This window comes from Colias croceus, chromosome 18 (genome assembly GCF_905220415.1).
Source record: "Colias croceus chromosome 18, ilColCroc2.1".
Taxonomy (NCBI): Eukaryota; Metazoa; Arthropoda; class Insecta; order Lepidoptera; family Pieridae; genus Colias; species Colias croceus.
The window spans coordinates 1,121,533-1,137,899 of NC_059554.1; the positions used below are offsets into that span (position 1 = coordinate 1,121,533).

Sequence of the window (16,367 nt, forward strand, 5' to 3'; positions counted from 1 at the left end):
GTTTGTGACGTGACTGAATTCTTGATATTGAATATTGTACTGTTTGTCGAGTGACGTGTTTTGAACACAGATTTTAATATGTTGAGTTCAAAGTTCTACGTTAATTTTTCTGTCATCAATTTTCAAAAGATTATTATTTATCGTCTGTAGAGGGTGTTTTATAGGAGTTAGACTTATAGTCCAGGTTGGTTGATGCCAAGACAACCTTTCTACTGATATTACAGTTAAGCAAATATTCAAGGTTTCAAACTTCAAGTTTGTTTGGTCTATTCACATCTTATAAAAATGATGACGTTTATCCATATACAAAAAGCGTAAAGACTACTCGCATTAATACTGACAAATAATGTTAATCTTCGTTTGCGTTTTTACAGCAATTTTTGCTCAGGTAATAAATAGCACAAAACCAGATTCAATTATCATTTCCCGCCAATTCCACCCTTATTATACTAATTTTACAGCCCTACAAGACCTTGGTAACTAATAGTGTACACAATAATACTTTAATACCTTAATTCCCGTAATTATGTGTAATTACTGTTACTATTATATCGAATATTCGCGATCGGCAACTGATCGCTGTAGGTAGCTATACACTTAAGTTGTAATAAGTTATCGTATTAATGAACGGTTATAACTTAGCTTATGTACTTAAAGTTTGAAGCCAAGTTATTAAAACAAGCTTAATCTGAACGACATTTTTAGGTTATGTTTTATTGTTTTTAATCGTGTTAAAGGCATAGTAAACTTTTTGCGCGAAGCTCATAAACCCACAGCAATTAATAAATCAATCTTAGGGTTAATTTACATTTTAGCGAACACAAGATTATTGTGATTTATTGAACGTAAAGTATGTATATTTACTTTACTTTTGATCCACAGAATATAAATAGCATGGACAAAAATGCAGCTGAATGAACGATTTGGAAGCTTTTCAATCTTCCACCCTATGACGTTTACACTCGTTCGCGACGCATAAAACTCAGAGATCCGAGTCTAAATCAAACTCCGGTAGTAAATTTAAATATTTTCACTGTCAAAGTTTCTATTCCTCAAAGGATTAAGTTAGCATTATTTAAAGAATAATAAATCAAATGGCCTGTGAAAACAAGGATTCCTTTGTAATCGTATAGGCAATTAAATTTGGAACGTAAAAATGTCCGACATGTTTATGTTTTGACGTGTTATTTTCGACCGCCATTTTGAAGGCGCCTGCGTTCAGGAATCATTTCGGAATGATTTATGGATGCGTTTAATAGATTTTATTTGCGTTTTTGAACGTCTCCTTGATTAGAAATTTTATGGGCCATTAAAATTTTAATTAGTTGTGCGCTGTAAATCTGATTTGTAATACAAATTTTTAATTTAATATTTTGTTTTGTACTTAATTTAAGCCCTAAGGCAATAATAATCAAAAGGATATTAGGAGAGCATGAATCGAAGATAGTAAGTACCAGGACGTTAAACAAAGAAGGTAAACAAAGCATTAAGCTGATGTGAACGATTACCAGGCGACCAGGAGAGCATAACCGCTAGGTGTTGGTCCCACGTGGCACATTAGAACGCGCTCGTTAAGGCGCTATTAACCCTAACATAACGATATGAATGTATGTAATTATAATGTATGGATGTTTCTCTGGATTGCTTGTTTGTGCTTAGAGTTATAGTGGTAGATTTATTTCCTATCAAACGATAGGAAAAATAGAATTAGAAAAATAAGAGGAACTTTCATTAATGGCTATCATAGACAAAGAAGGGATTTATGCAAGTTTCTGATGGTACAAACAAGAATTTCCTGGAGAAATTTAATAAGAAATACTACTTAAGCCGCACTTAAACTTGTCATAGACAATTTTGGTCCATAAAATGACTGGCAACAACCAGGCAAATGTTCATAGACAATAAGGCCTCATCCACACGGGGCCGTAAACTCAACAAGTGAGCAGAGGTCGGTTTACGACGCTATAAACGTCGCGTCTGACATCTCACTAATACGTCATAAAGTGGAATTGTAGGGTGAATCTTGTCAACGCGTTTTATTGTGCCTTTACTTAATATTTGATGTACCGATTAACCCTTGCTTGGGTTGCGCAGGTTGCCATTAGGAAAAAACATTTTTTTTTTTTGTTTTTTTTTATTGTTTGTTGGTAGAATTGAATACACCCGTCTCGTTGTTTTTTAAGGTAATTTAAAAAAAATGTTAATTAACAGAAAAATTTAAGTTAGTAAAACAACTATAAACACCTAAACAATTGTTTGTTGGTTAATAATTAAAAAAATACAAAGATCTTCATTAATGCTCTATGAAGCCACATGGGAAAGGCATACTACATGCTTATAATATGAATCGAACCCAGTACCTTTCCACCATCAAAGTATTGAAACGTGCTTTATCCTCTCAAGAAAGAATTTAAATAATCGATCTCCAAAACACGTGTTTAACTGTAAATAGGTTTATTTAAAACAATTTAGACGCAGTTGTTTTTATACAGCCCACAAACAAACAGACATTCAGAAGGGAAGTCGAGGGCTTCCGTCTCGCCTCGGGCTGAGTGCTAGTGATGTGGTATGGGTTTATCGATAAAAGTTATATATTATTTGCTTATGCGAGTTTTCTAAATCCGAAATTTGAATGTTTAATTTGGTCAATGTAACTGTGTCCATTCTTTTTGTGAAGTTAATACACGAAAAAATACTTTAATCTGGTTAAAAAAGCAAATTAAATATCCGCATTGTTGGTTTTGTTAATTCAATGCAATCACTTTGGTATTTAATAAAATAACTCAAATACGCAATAATAATGTCCTTATTTAAATTAATTTCATTACAGCAACATTTAACCAGCAATTTAACTTTAGGTAATATTTCTACAAAGTTATACCTCTTTTTATCAAATAAGAGAGCAGATAACAAAGTATTTCAAACAGTCAATAGAACTTAACAGTCCAACTAAAATAGTCTTCTATCCTGTCGATATTATGCAGTTATCGATATCGATACCACACTCACATCACTAGTCACCCCTGTATAGGGATGTTCCGGTCGTAGATAACAGGGGATGGAGAGCATTTCACTGTGTATATTAGCAATGTCATCTGGTTTTACTCGTATTTTGTGTACTTGCGGGGCGATGAATCTCGTACAGACAAAGGAATATTGGTTTGTTTATACTGTTTGGAATGGATTTAAAGCCGGTTTTATTTGTGTTTTCATCTGTATTAGTATAGTAAATAATGACTGATTTTCTGGTTAAATTGAAAGATTGCAGTAATATTTATGGATATAAGTAGATAAGATTTCAAAAGTGCATTTTTAATTGTATGAAAATAAATAATTTTTTGCCACGGTTGCCTGGTAGAAATGGCTTATAGCCATAAGGCCGCCCATTGTATATCTTTTATTTTGTACTGTTTTCATTTTTGTATTTCCTAACAGTGTATACAATAAAGAATAAATAAATAAATAAATTTTATTAATAAATTCATGCATATTAAAATAAAATGAGATAAACAGCAAACTTAAATATTTAAATCGTGTTAAATTTATTAAATATTAAAATTCAAAACCAAATGCCAATTGTTAATTAGGTACCCTTCTATTTGTATTCAAATTTAACAACCAGATAATTATTAACCAATTATTTATATTTATTATTTAATACTGACAAGTTATTTATATTCATTTATTGTGAATCATTTAAGAGCATTCAAGTACCTACTTTGCACAAATGTGCAAAGTTTAGTAGTTTTTGAGATACATACATACAAACAGAAAATTATTTTATTTCTATCAATTGTAAAGTTGTTTTCCCTCATGTGGCATGGGGCAGACGTATGACACATCTGTTGAAGTGATGAACTAATCCTGATATTTTGTATTGAGATATTTATATACCACCTGGGATCGAACCCGGGACTTTTCACTAAATATGCTCATCTAATATCATAAAAAATCATCATTTCAATATAGAATTATTTAATAGTCATTAATTTCCTATATGTATAGTGCAGACATTAATGTGTGCTATAGCTATCTATAGTCCAGACGTGAATCTGTTTTTTATGTAGGTACATAAATTTCAAAAGCACGAAAAGTAATTTCAAACAAAATGTGTATAAATATAGGAAAAGTTTTACTCACAAAATCGTACAAAATACGTCTAGAAATAAGTCCGACGAATTTTATTTTTATCTAATGAAACAGCGGATTCCGATCTGTGACAATACCGAGGGGGGTAAGGGGGAATGATTAATTGTCGCACGGGGGTAGACTTGCGTTTGGGGTGTTTTTGCTGAGCTGCTCGCGATAAGGTTTTTGTCAAAGGATTGATATGATTTGGTGATGGTTCTGCGATTTTTGGCACGGTTAATGGTGTTTATCGGCTTCTTAGTTATTTAATAACTAATTATATTTAGGAAATAGAGTTGTCATTCCTGTAATGCCTATAAACAATTCAACAAAAAGTATTTGACAAACTACCTACACTTACAGTTTCCAATTCAAATGTTTATTCAAACTTTTTAACCCAGACTCATTTAAATTTTGAATCACTCTTTACTTGACTGAATTGGCGCGTTATCTTAAAAAAAAAAAGAAAAAAAGCATATTCAAATTTGGAACTTCGATTGAACCGTTCGCGGGTATAAATCATTCGATTCATAAAAACATATCATAGAAATTACGTAGGGTTCATACGCACTGGGGTGAGGACTCGGTACCGGAAGATGTAATGATGTTTGCCAAATGGAAAATGAGATAGGGAAATGTCGCTGAGTCGACCTTTTGGTGACGCGCGCGAGCGGGGCGAAGGCGAAGCGAAGTTTTTTTTAATTTGGCGAGTTTAGACCTTGTCATTGAAGTTTTTATCCATACTAATATTATAAATGCAAAAGTAACTATGTCTGTCTGTCTGTTACTCAATCACGCCTAAACTACTGAACCAATTTGCATGAAATTTGGTATGGAGATATTTTGATACCCGAGAAAGGACATAGGCCTACCTTTTATTGCGAAATATGTACCACGGGCAAAGCCGGGGCGGACCTCTAGTGTGAAATATATCAATTAGCTATGTGCAAAATAGGTAGTTAATTGTTAAACTATGAATTAAGGTACCTAATATATTTTTCACCGTTTCAAGCAATTATTATTTATGTATTAGTAAATATCTAAGTACAATAAGAGATTCTTCAAAACCATATCTTGTATGCGTTTTGTTCATAGTGGAAATGGAGCTTAAATTTATTTTCATCGCTCTCTGTGGACGCACGCACTAAAATATCGACAATATTTTCAAAACGATACCTCATTTACTGTGTGTACGCGCCCGGTTTTACGTTCAGATAAATGTATTAGATAGCGTTTAAAATGACATCCATAAATTGCAATCAAAATGAATTAATTAAATAGCTAAAGTGTTGCCCTTTACTTTGGCATTTAATTAAGCAGACTAGCAATGGATATGCGCTCAATTATTTTATATTTTTCGTTTATTTTTCACTCGTCTCCTTTATTGATGGCAATACAGCGCTCGTTTTACCTAGACGTCCCGCGCTGTCACGCTGACAGATTATTGCCTTCACTATTTTTAAACTGTGCACATTTCCAGATAATTAAAAATGGAATATCATCCGCGAATCGTGACGATCGCTTCGATTTTAATCCGAATTTATACCGGCAGGGAATTTCAATGCTAAGTAGGATTACTTTCAAATGCAATTAACTTCAACGTTCGAATTGAATTCGATTTTGGGAACGCGCGCGAAAAAAGCCCGCGCTCGGAACGGCATCGACGATAAATCTCATCGTCTCAACAGCTGATGTTCGAAATTCGAAACAGAGCCGTGGCTCGGAGCCGTATCGCGGAGAGCGTGCGGCGCACAGATAAAATAAATGGAAGGAGCCGTGAAAAATGAGTACACGCCGACGGCGCGGAAACTCTTTCAAAGGGGTCGGAGTTTTTGAACGACAAAGCTTTTGTGTTCCGTTCACCGTTTGTTTCGTTCTAGAAAAAATAAAGATCAACATTCGAAAATTTGAAAACGGAATGTTTTTTCTTATTTTGCCGAAAATTTTTACCGCTATTACAAGTAACGGTCAACCAAAGGTTCTAATTGCGAATGTGTCTTGTTTTTGTTTGCGCCTTTGTATTTTAGTTGGAAACTAGTCTTGTCGAAAGAAATACTTTGTGATTTTACCACAGATTTTACTGTGAGCAATACTGTAGACCAAGTTTTGTTTATTCAAAGCTGTCACAAGTTTTGTATAAGCAACCTTTTTTCATCTGTGTCGTTAAATTTTCATACAAAAAGAAATATAAAATTGCATTTAATTCCACTGCCGACTGAAATGACTTACCATTAAAAATATTAATTCATATCACGCCTTAACAGCAAATGGCACTTACCTGAAAACAAAGAGAAATATTTAATTAAAATAACAATGAAAAAGTACCCCGCGGCAATTTATTTACACAAAAAGCCCTTTAATTATAATTAATATTTACAAGAGAAAAATTGCGCGCCTTAAGATTTTGAGAAGTATATTCAAGACCCTGTACCAAGGGGCGGAACGATACTCTTGCGTGTTATGATTTCCTGGTAGCTCTATTAAAATAATATTCTTCATGATTTCCTAGTACGTTGTCTAAACTATTTTTTTTAAATACATGAATTATAAAACTTTGTTTCATTCTTACTTCGTACATAATTTGAATGAAAGATTTAGAATACAGATTAAATTAATTAACAACATTCTTATTTGTAAGTACAATTCTAATCACGTACCCACTAAGTTCGCGATAATGTATGTCAAGTAAGCTTGATTGTTATTTTTGAAGTGAAACTTCTTTATCGGGGTTGGAAAAAAATTTAGTGTAACATTTTTTCGTTACGCGTGACATTTTTCCGCTACGCGCCATCTTTTTCTTATCCCTACCACGCGTGATTCGACGTACCTATTTCTGTAAAGTTGCATAAAGTAAATTATTTTTTGAAAAATAAGGTCATAAAGAAGTTTCACTTCTTACGTGTGTACCTAATTCAAACTTTGTACACTTATCAAGGATCGGTGACAATACAATAATTTAATAAAGCATATTATATATTTATACTGTTTTTATTTATTACAGAAGGAACCAAATAATTTTTTATATTTTTATTCTACACCTTTTTCTATTTCCTGTATTCTATTCCCTTACACAAGGAACAGTAAGCAAAACCGCTTAAACACCCGTAAACTCGAGAGGAACGTTTATTACAACCTTTGCAGGGCAGAACAGCCTATAAGGGACTCCCTAAGATATCCCGAGCCGTAAAATAAAGCTTTACTAGTGCGTAAAGAAAATTAAAATGAATTATTTTGACGAGTACACCGATTGTTATGGCGTAATTGTTTCTGCTTGGGGTTAATTGTGTAATCGTTTAATTGTTGATCTGTTGTTATGTGGAAATAAGTGGTGTTTTAATGGAAATGTTCTGCTTAAGATAATACATACATAAAACTATTATGAAATGTTTTGTTATATCTAAATTCTAAATGAATGATTGGGAGGATGAACAGTATTTTTAAGGTTTCTAGATATTTCTTTTTATTCATAAGTAAAGAAATAATTCAAAACACGTTTTTAATATTAAAAATACATTTTTATTACGGTTAGTAGCTCTACAGAGCTTCTTGCAATCTTACTTTTCAAATAAAAATGTAAACTATTCATATACTAGGTATATTACTTAACAGCTGATATCGTAATAAAAACACTTAAAAGCTAGTTTCTCAAAACAAAAAACCCATTATGCCCAATGGTAGGGCTATTGGAATTTGGAATCCATTCGCGGTCCCGCGATCGAATCACAACCACTATAGCGTTTTACTTACATTTTACAGCACCTTTGGAATCGCGTTTCCCCTTTGAAAACACACGGGAAATGCTTTGAGCGGGACCGCCGCGGTTTTGTTTAGAAAAGAAAGAGATAATGGTTTTTTTATAACTATGTATTTTCTATATATTTTATGTAATTCTTTCGGTTTTAAATTTAATATATCAAAAATAAAAGCAAGCATGATCGAAATTGCTGTAATATTGCACTATTTACACAATAATTGTGGCATTGCGAGCAGAAACTATCACATATTTTAAATTCTCTTGTATATTTCTTTGCTTACATAGGACTATAACAGTATTAAATTAGTCTGAGTGAGTGCTGGATTATTTCTTTATGTTCTATATATTATGTTCGAGTGTCCTGTATAGTGAGTTAATCTCAATCGGGTTTGAACAATGAGCTTTTTAGATATATAGATAATAATCATCCCCAAATCGCGTCAGAACCGCCCGCATCATCCTCCCGTACAACCCGGACGGTTCCATCGCATTGCCCGTGATAAAACAGCCATTTCCCGGGCTGTAATCGCAGTCAGAATTTTTACCCGATCCCTATCTCGCCGGGGGAACAGTGCCATTCCGAGGTTTTAGAAACGTCTTCAATTGTAATCTTGCGTTTACATAATCGTAATTTTATTTTATTCTCTTGTTTTACTAGCTAACGCTCCTGTGTTCGTGAAAAAACTTTATTTTTTATAGAAAAGACAAATCGGTTAGATAATCTGCTTACATTACAAACAAACGAACTTATTTGAGTTTTAATTATATTAAAAAAAATGTATTAACATAGAGAACGCAGTTGTTAATGAAATAAAATTAAAATGAATAAAACCTGTCCTGTTTGTTTGTATCCATCTTGAATATTTGCTTAGTTTCAATCTAGATTAAAGCTCAACGAATTTAGATGGAGTTTCAAGATTGGAAAGATAAACAGAAAACATCAACAACTAACACAACAAAATTCATTATTAAACTCTGTAAATATATAAGGTCCATAAATAAAACGAACTCTATCAAAACATTACAATTAGACTCTACCTAAGAACACAGCCACCAAAATCGCTAATTCAAGGTCAAAAGATAATTCAAGGTCTAAAACAATCCACACGTGGTATCTCATAATGCCCCATAAACTTGGCCCAAAATGTCTATCAAAAATCACTGTGCCAGTTTACGAGGTCCACAAGTTGCGAACGACACTTGAATGGCCCCCGCAAGCGTCTCCCATCTTATTACAAGCTTTTAAAAGCTTTTGTGTTATCTGTATACCTACGCAATCTTTTAATTTGGTTTGATTTCTTTTCGGGCGTTTTCGTATAAAATTTAGTTATGTGTGTTTTTAAGTATGAAAATTGATTTTTTTTTCATTAAACGTTTATTGAAAAAATAGTATATTACGATAACATGTAAAAAGTACTGAAACGGAACGGCTGAAGTTTTAGTAATCTAACAATTTTAACCTGAATTTAAACGTAGGTTAGTTATCTTGCTCTTTATTTAAATATTTTTTTTCTGTACTGTAATGTTAAGATAAGTAGGAATGTCCTTAGATACGGTCCTACAATCACTACATAGTATAAAACATAGTCGCTTTCTCTGTCCCTTTGTCCATTTGTATGCTTAAATCTTTAAAACTACGCAACGGATGTTGATGCGGTTTTTTTTAATAGATAGAGTGATTCAAGAGAAAGGTTTTAGTATATAATTTATTAGGTTTTAGACAAAGCGGGCGAAGCCGCGGGCGGTAAGCTAGTTTAATATAAGTCGAAGGTAACATTTAAAAAATAATCCACAATAAAGGAAACATACCTAAATTAACAATGTCTTAATTATAAGCCTACTCATTCACAATCTATTGAGCCTGTAATCCCCTATGATCCTATGAGCCTGTAATCTCCTACGTCGGAGCACTAGACTAGCCTGGTCTAAACCTAGTGCATACATGTCTATGTAGCATTGTGGCTTTGCGATAGCGTAGTAATATTGTAATTTAAGTGCAATGGAAATTGATTTAATACTGAATTTACGCAAAAAAAGCTGAACGGAGTATAAAAGAAATAAATTATATTTACACACTTAAAATACAAGACAAAACACTTAAAATATAAACGAATACAGCATCCGCAAAACGTTGCAACAAACAGCGCTGATTTTCATGCTGATTATGGGATATATCGGAATATAGGAAACTAGCTTACCGCCCGCGGCTTCGCCCGCTTTGTCTAAAACCTAATAAATTATATACTAAAACCTTCCTCTTGAATCACTCTATCTATTAAGAAAACCGCATCAAAATCCGTTACGTAGTTTTAAAGATTTAAACATACAAAGGGACATAGGGATATAGGGACAGAGAAAGCGACTTCGTTTTATACTATGTAGTGATGATGATGAAGTGACGTGTGACAGGTTCACGTAGGTAATGTGCGAGCAAAGCCACGGGAAGAAAGTAAGTTATGTATAATAATTAATGCTTTATTCATACGACTACAACATTTTTTTTACAATTTAACATTTATTTTGCAAGTCACAAAGATATCATATCAATTTATTCAATACCCTAATAAAAACTTCGTTTACGTACAAAAAGGCAAACAAATAAACAAATTATTCAAATAGCCCCAACTAGTGACACCAGGCGGACATAAAATAGATGCAAATGTCCCATAATCACGTTACTACATCCCATCCGAATTGAAACCGTCGGGACCTTGTAGAATTAACGGGCGAACCCCTAATTGCTATTGTATGAAGATGTAAATTGGAACTCTTCCTTATTGTTGTGCTCCTGGTACATGTAATTGATAAGGCGTACGGATTTGAATTTCAAATTTTATTTTTCATTCATACCTCAAGGGGCTTCCTTCCGAGACTCGTATTGTTGAATAAATTGTCTTTGTTATCTAGACATTATTTAAAGTTATCTAGGTTTAATCTGATTTTGTTGCTAGCAATTTCGAATTTCCAATGCCATTAGACAATTTAATTTTAAAGTTTCCATTAATATCGACCGTATAAAAAGTTAATCACAAAGTAATTAGTGTATGGACCAGGAGAGCATAGGTGAATAAGATCTAAACAATGGCCGACCCTTGACCTCACAGAAATGTATTCTAAGAACTGTATGGGTCATACGAGTCGCGGGAACTTGGATCGGAAAAAAAACAATTATTTATGGCTGATCTGACGTGCCACAGATTATTTAAAAGTTTCAACTAATGTAAAGAGTTATTTTGGTTAAATTAAAATCTTGACATCTCTATGCTAAATTTCACGGCATGGGAACCGAATATGGATAATAAATAATAAACATCATAACTATCAAAACATTAAATATTTTTTTAACAAAGATAGCCAAATAACTTGAGGATTTAGTTAAGTTGTTAATAATATGTTGGATTCATTAGATATATTTTGATATCGAATAGCTAAGCAAATAAATAAACAGTATCGTAATTTCAAAAGACTAATAAAAACACTTATAAATTTTTCCCATGCTGATTTTTTATCGACAGTGCTGTGATTAACATACGATATCTCTTGGACTGATTGACTTCAATTTGATTTTGTAATAACACTAGCTGCTCCCCGCGGTTTCACCCCCGTGGCTCCACTCCTGTAGCCTAGCCTTCCTCGATAAATGGGCTATCTAACACCGAAATAATTTTTCAAATCGGACCAGTAGTTCCTAAGATTAGCGCGTTCAAACAAACAAACAAACTCTTCAGCTTTATAATATTAGTATAGATTTAAAAAAAAAAACATAAGAATAAAAATTAATACTGTTAACATTTTACTGTTTATTGATTTTGAACATCGTAGTTGTAACCATTTTCGTAAATATTTCCGACTGCAATAATCATCGTGCAAATGCAAGGTACCATTTGTATAAAAAAATACGAAATAGAATTAAAACATATGAAGGATATCACATGACACACACTGACCACCCGGGCTCGGCTATTTATTAAATATATACATATAAATAAATCGTTGCGAAATGCAGTATCTATACAGGTCGGGTGGACAATTTGTCGCGCAGTTTATAGCGGTGACGCCCACGGCGCAAATTACGAATTTCTTAGAAGTGATGCGAACTTATCTGGTTCTTTATTTACTCTGTATTGACTCGAAAAAGGTTTTATTTGTTTTTTTAGATAGATAAGTTTGGAGGTTGTTTGTGTGAGCAGGTGTTAAAGTCTAATAAAACAAAAAGAAAAATACAAAAAATGTTTTTTTTATTGTTTTGTTTTGTGGTGGAATTTATAATTGGAAAAATTATGCAAGATGTAATTATTGTTACCAAAATGTTTATTGTTATTTTAAAAGCAATACACTTTTAAACTTAATAAAATCAACACGTTTCTCTTCCACCAATTACTCGTATCCAAAATATCAAAACATAAAAATTATTAAAAAACCATCTAAAGAAGAGTTAACGGAAATTTAAATATTCGCAAAATAAATATAAAGATTAAAAACCTTTTACATTCCAATATGGAATGGAGGTACGTAATTTAAAAGCATTTACAACGAAGGCGGTGGGAGGGGGGGCCGTAAAATTAGTACTTTATGCATCGACTTCACTTGGTTAGGGCATCTTCACACGAACGGCAGTTTTGTAAATTGTGAACTAACTATTTGTGTAGAGTAGTGATATTTTTTTTTGTGTTATGTATGATAGATTTTGATTTGAACTGATCTTATACTAATTAGGTGGTTTGGAAGGTTTTGAATTATATTTTCGTATTAGGACAATGCAATAATTAAATATGAATGTTAAATTTTATAATATTTCCTAGATAATTTCCTTAGCTTTGAAGAAAAAGAATGTTGTTTACTTTTTTTATCTTATATTGTCTTAAAATTACAAATGAACTAATAATAATTAATCTCGAAAATGCACAAACTGTTATAATAATTGTCTAACATGATAAATTTTCAAGCTTATTAAAGAATTCAAAATAAATTGAGAATTAGCAAACCGCATCTCGTGTGAAGTGACCACAGATGCAAAATAAAGATAAAGGTGTCGCATTACAGAGATGTACAGAAATGCAGCCGCTTTAATACTAAAGTGTCACCCGGAGCCGGCCGCGAATGTATTTTATCTGATCTAAGAGTTTCGATATTACAGTAAATATTAAATTACGGTACCGTATTTTTTTATACTGTGTTAATTCTAGAGTTGTATTATATTTTTTTAAAGAGCAATAATTCTTATATGAAAATTTATTTCTTAACTTGTAAATGATTAAGAAATGTTGGATAGACGAATTATAGAAGCCTATACATGTAGTTTTAATTAATATTTTTTGCCTATCTGTCTGTGTGTCTGTTCTGTACACTCATTACGCAAAACTGCGTTGAAATTAGCAGGGATGGTTGGTAAAACGACATGTTGTTAAACACATCCCGTGTTACATAAGATGACACTTTTAAATATTAAAAGGCAGTATCTAAATAATAATAAAATAAAATAACACTTACCAATTATTTACTTGTAGTATCGTTAACCCTGTGTCCTGTGCTAACTGCTTTTTCTGGTCCTCTGAAGGGTACGGATGCTGCAACAAAAGATTCAATTAGAATTAAGTAAATTGGATAATTGTATGAAGGAACAAATCGACTTGGATAATTGCTGATTACCCGACAATTAATTCGGGGTGTTTTTATTCTATTGGGCTTGGGAAGGGTTGGTAATTTTGTTATTGTCTGTTTGTTTGTTTGTGTGATCTGTTTTAGTGTGTTTTTGTAAGATTTAGACAAAGGATATTATGAAAAGGTTTTTTTTAATGTAATAAATATTAATAAATGAAAATGTTTTCGTTTTGGTTTGTTTCTTAGGTTCCTATTAATTGGAGTTTCTCATGTCTTGATAGCATTTATCACTGATATATGTATTGCTTGTATATATTATGGTTCTAGAAAATTATATTTCCATATTTTGTTAATGTAAGTACCTAATAGGATTTTTAGACAAAATTTTCTTTCAATTGATTATTTGATCTTTCCAATTTTATCGTTAAATATTTATTTGAACAAAAGCTCAATAAATAATATAAGTACTAAGGCACCATAAACTCACGTGCACCTAATGATATTGGTTTTTGGCGTGAGGCCGATCCCGAGAGATCACCTCTATTTCATGTCATCCTGGTACGCCGCAGGTAGGATGTGTAAATTATTAACGGGTTTTCCTTTGCTCCGGGTACGTGACTTTACCCGACTTGCAAAAATGAGGATTTGGAATATTTTTCAAATAATAATTTCTTAAAATATTAAGTCTCAATACTTTTGTTAGTCTATTTTTGTCTAGTCTGCGTGATTATTCTGCTAAATCCTAAATAACTGATCTAAGAATATATTTTCTTTAAACTAGGTACTGAGACACTAGAAAAAAATAACATATTTTTTCCAATATAATATAGTTTAATAACTGTCATATTTATGTTCAATCTGTTATATTTATGACCATTTTTTTGCTTGTGACCTTTCGAACCTTAGGATGAGTCTGAAAATAATATTTACAATGTTATTCATACAGGCGTTTACACGCGGTACATTACTTTCGTAAAATCACGAAAGCTGTGTCGTAACAATAAATATAAAAATGACGAGATTTCACTGATAGCGACAGGGCCGGACTCTACTTGAAATTATAATTATTTTTATACTTTACAATACAATACTTTTTTGACATTCTTAGATTTTGGGGAAATTAAGTTCGAAATAATTCTTGTAAGAACTAATTAAACCTACTGTGCTCTACACAATGATGAACTTAAAATATTGTATAGGAAATGCAATATATTTATTTATAAAATATGAAGCGATGTCACCGCAAAACAATAAAGCTATTTACTTTATAAATAATTCAATTAATTCTCTCTACAATAATTAACTAGGTATCTATAAATTTTAGCAATTAGTTCTTCTTCCAAAAGAAGCCGAGGGTCTTCCTACAAGACTGCGGTTGTTTCCCTCTACAATTTACGTATGTAATTATTATATTGTATTAATTATTATAAAAACAACAATACATCCCTGTGCGACGTTTTCTGCGAGGAATTGATACGTCACCCGCAGTCGTGTAGCCGACGCATAACGCATTGTCCGAGCACGGCTTTATTATGATTTACTGATTGTGTGTTTGTATGTTTGTGTGTGTGGAAAATATATATCGTCAAGGAATACTTGTAAAAAAGTGTAGTTAAATTCGTGTTTTCTTAGTAAAACAAGTGACTCTAATTGCAATAAAATGTAAAGGAAAATTTAATTTAATAATTATTATGAGCAATAGCAAAAAGTATAATTACGTCAATACCTACTAGTCCTTAAGGGTTTGGTCTAGTAGTGCAAACAAATGCATCCTGTCATCCTATATGTAAATAATACAAATGTACTAAGGGCAAGTTGCTCCACTTAATTTTTAAAAATTAAATCATTCGTATGCATAATTTAATATTCGTAATAAGTACCTAAAATGACAATTTGAAACAATTTTCGTGAAAATTACACCGGGTGATTTTTTTTATCAGTACACAAAATTTGCGAATACGTTCTATCAAATTTTGTATATCATAAAAAAAAATGTAATGTTTGTGCATTGAGATAATATTAATATGGAGACGATACCGCCTACATCACTTATGTTCCACTCAACATACGTCATGTGGCGTAACTGCACTCAGTCGCTTGCTCGCTCATTGGCGCGAACGTCACGCTCATTTTTTATTTGTTTTAAAGTGAAACGCATCAAATATGCCTACGTGTGTGTTACGATATTGCACAAATAATACAAAGAATACGGAAAAGTGCAAAGGAATAACTTTTCATCAGTAAGTAACTAGATAATAATTTTTAAAACTTAGTTAGAGCAAAATTTTTGGCGGGCGACATTTTGTCATAGATTAAAAATTTAAGATATGACATTGGGCATGAAATAAGTGTTGTTAGTAATATTTGCTGGCGTATATTTTTATAGTATAAAATAATAATTTTACATATTTAGAAAAGCATAGACTGGTTGTTAATTGAAAAAAGGTGAAATCATGAAATATGAAAATCAATTACTCAATCACCAATTTTTTTTTGTTAATTGATTTTAATCAAGTTTTTAATTGATATTGTATAAGCTACTGACTTGAACGTATAATTGAATTATTATTTATTTATCTGAACTAATATTATAAAGAGGAAAACTTTGTTTGTTTGTTTGATTGTAATTAATTATAGGCTCATAAACTACTGGACCGATTTTGATGAAAGGAGAATGCCCATTTTTGGTACTGGTTTTTCTCATGCATCAAGACAACAATACTATTAAAAAAAATCTCGGCAATTTAGAGGCCTTCTTACCATCGGAAAATATATTTTGAACAGGGAAATATATTTTACATTGTTTTGTAAAATCTAATAAGACATGTAATTGTTTAGATCCGTTATTATAGATTTAGTGTCCATTACCGGTTACCACGGTAAC

At 32.1% G+C, this 16,367-nt stretch overlaps 1 protein-coding gene across 6 annotated transcripts in view; it reads right to left on the bottom strand.

The window, feature by feature from the left end:
• Nucleotides 1-16,367, bottom strand: part of LOC123699986 (homeobox protein homothorax) — a 244,097-nt gene that overhangs the window by 38,618 nt on the left and 189,112 nt on the right. For all 6 annotated transcript variants that reach the window (XM_045647060.1, XM_045647059.1, XM_045647058.1 and 3 more), the window contains exon 11: nt 13,373-13,449. In XM_045647060.1, coding sequence (XP_045503016.1) covers nt 13,373-13,449 — 77 coding nt within the window. The remainder of the gene's footprint in view (nt 1-13,372; nt 13,450-16,367) is intronic.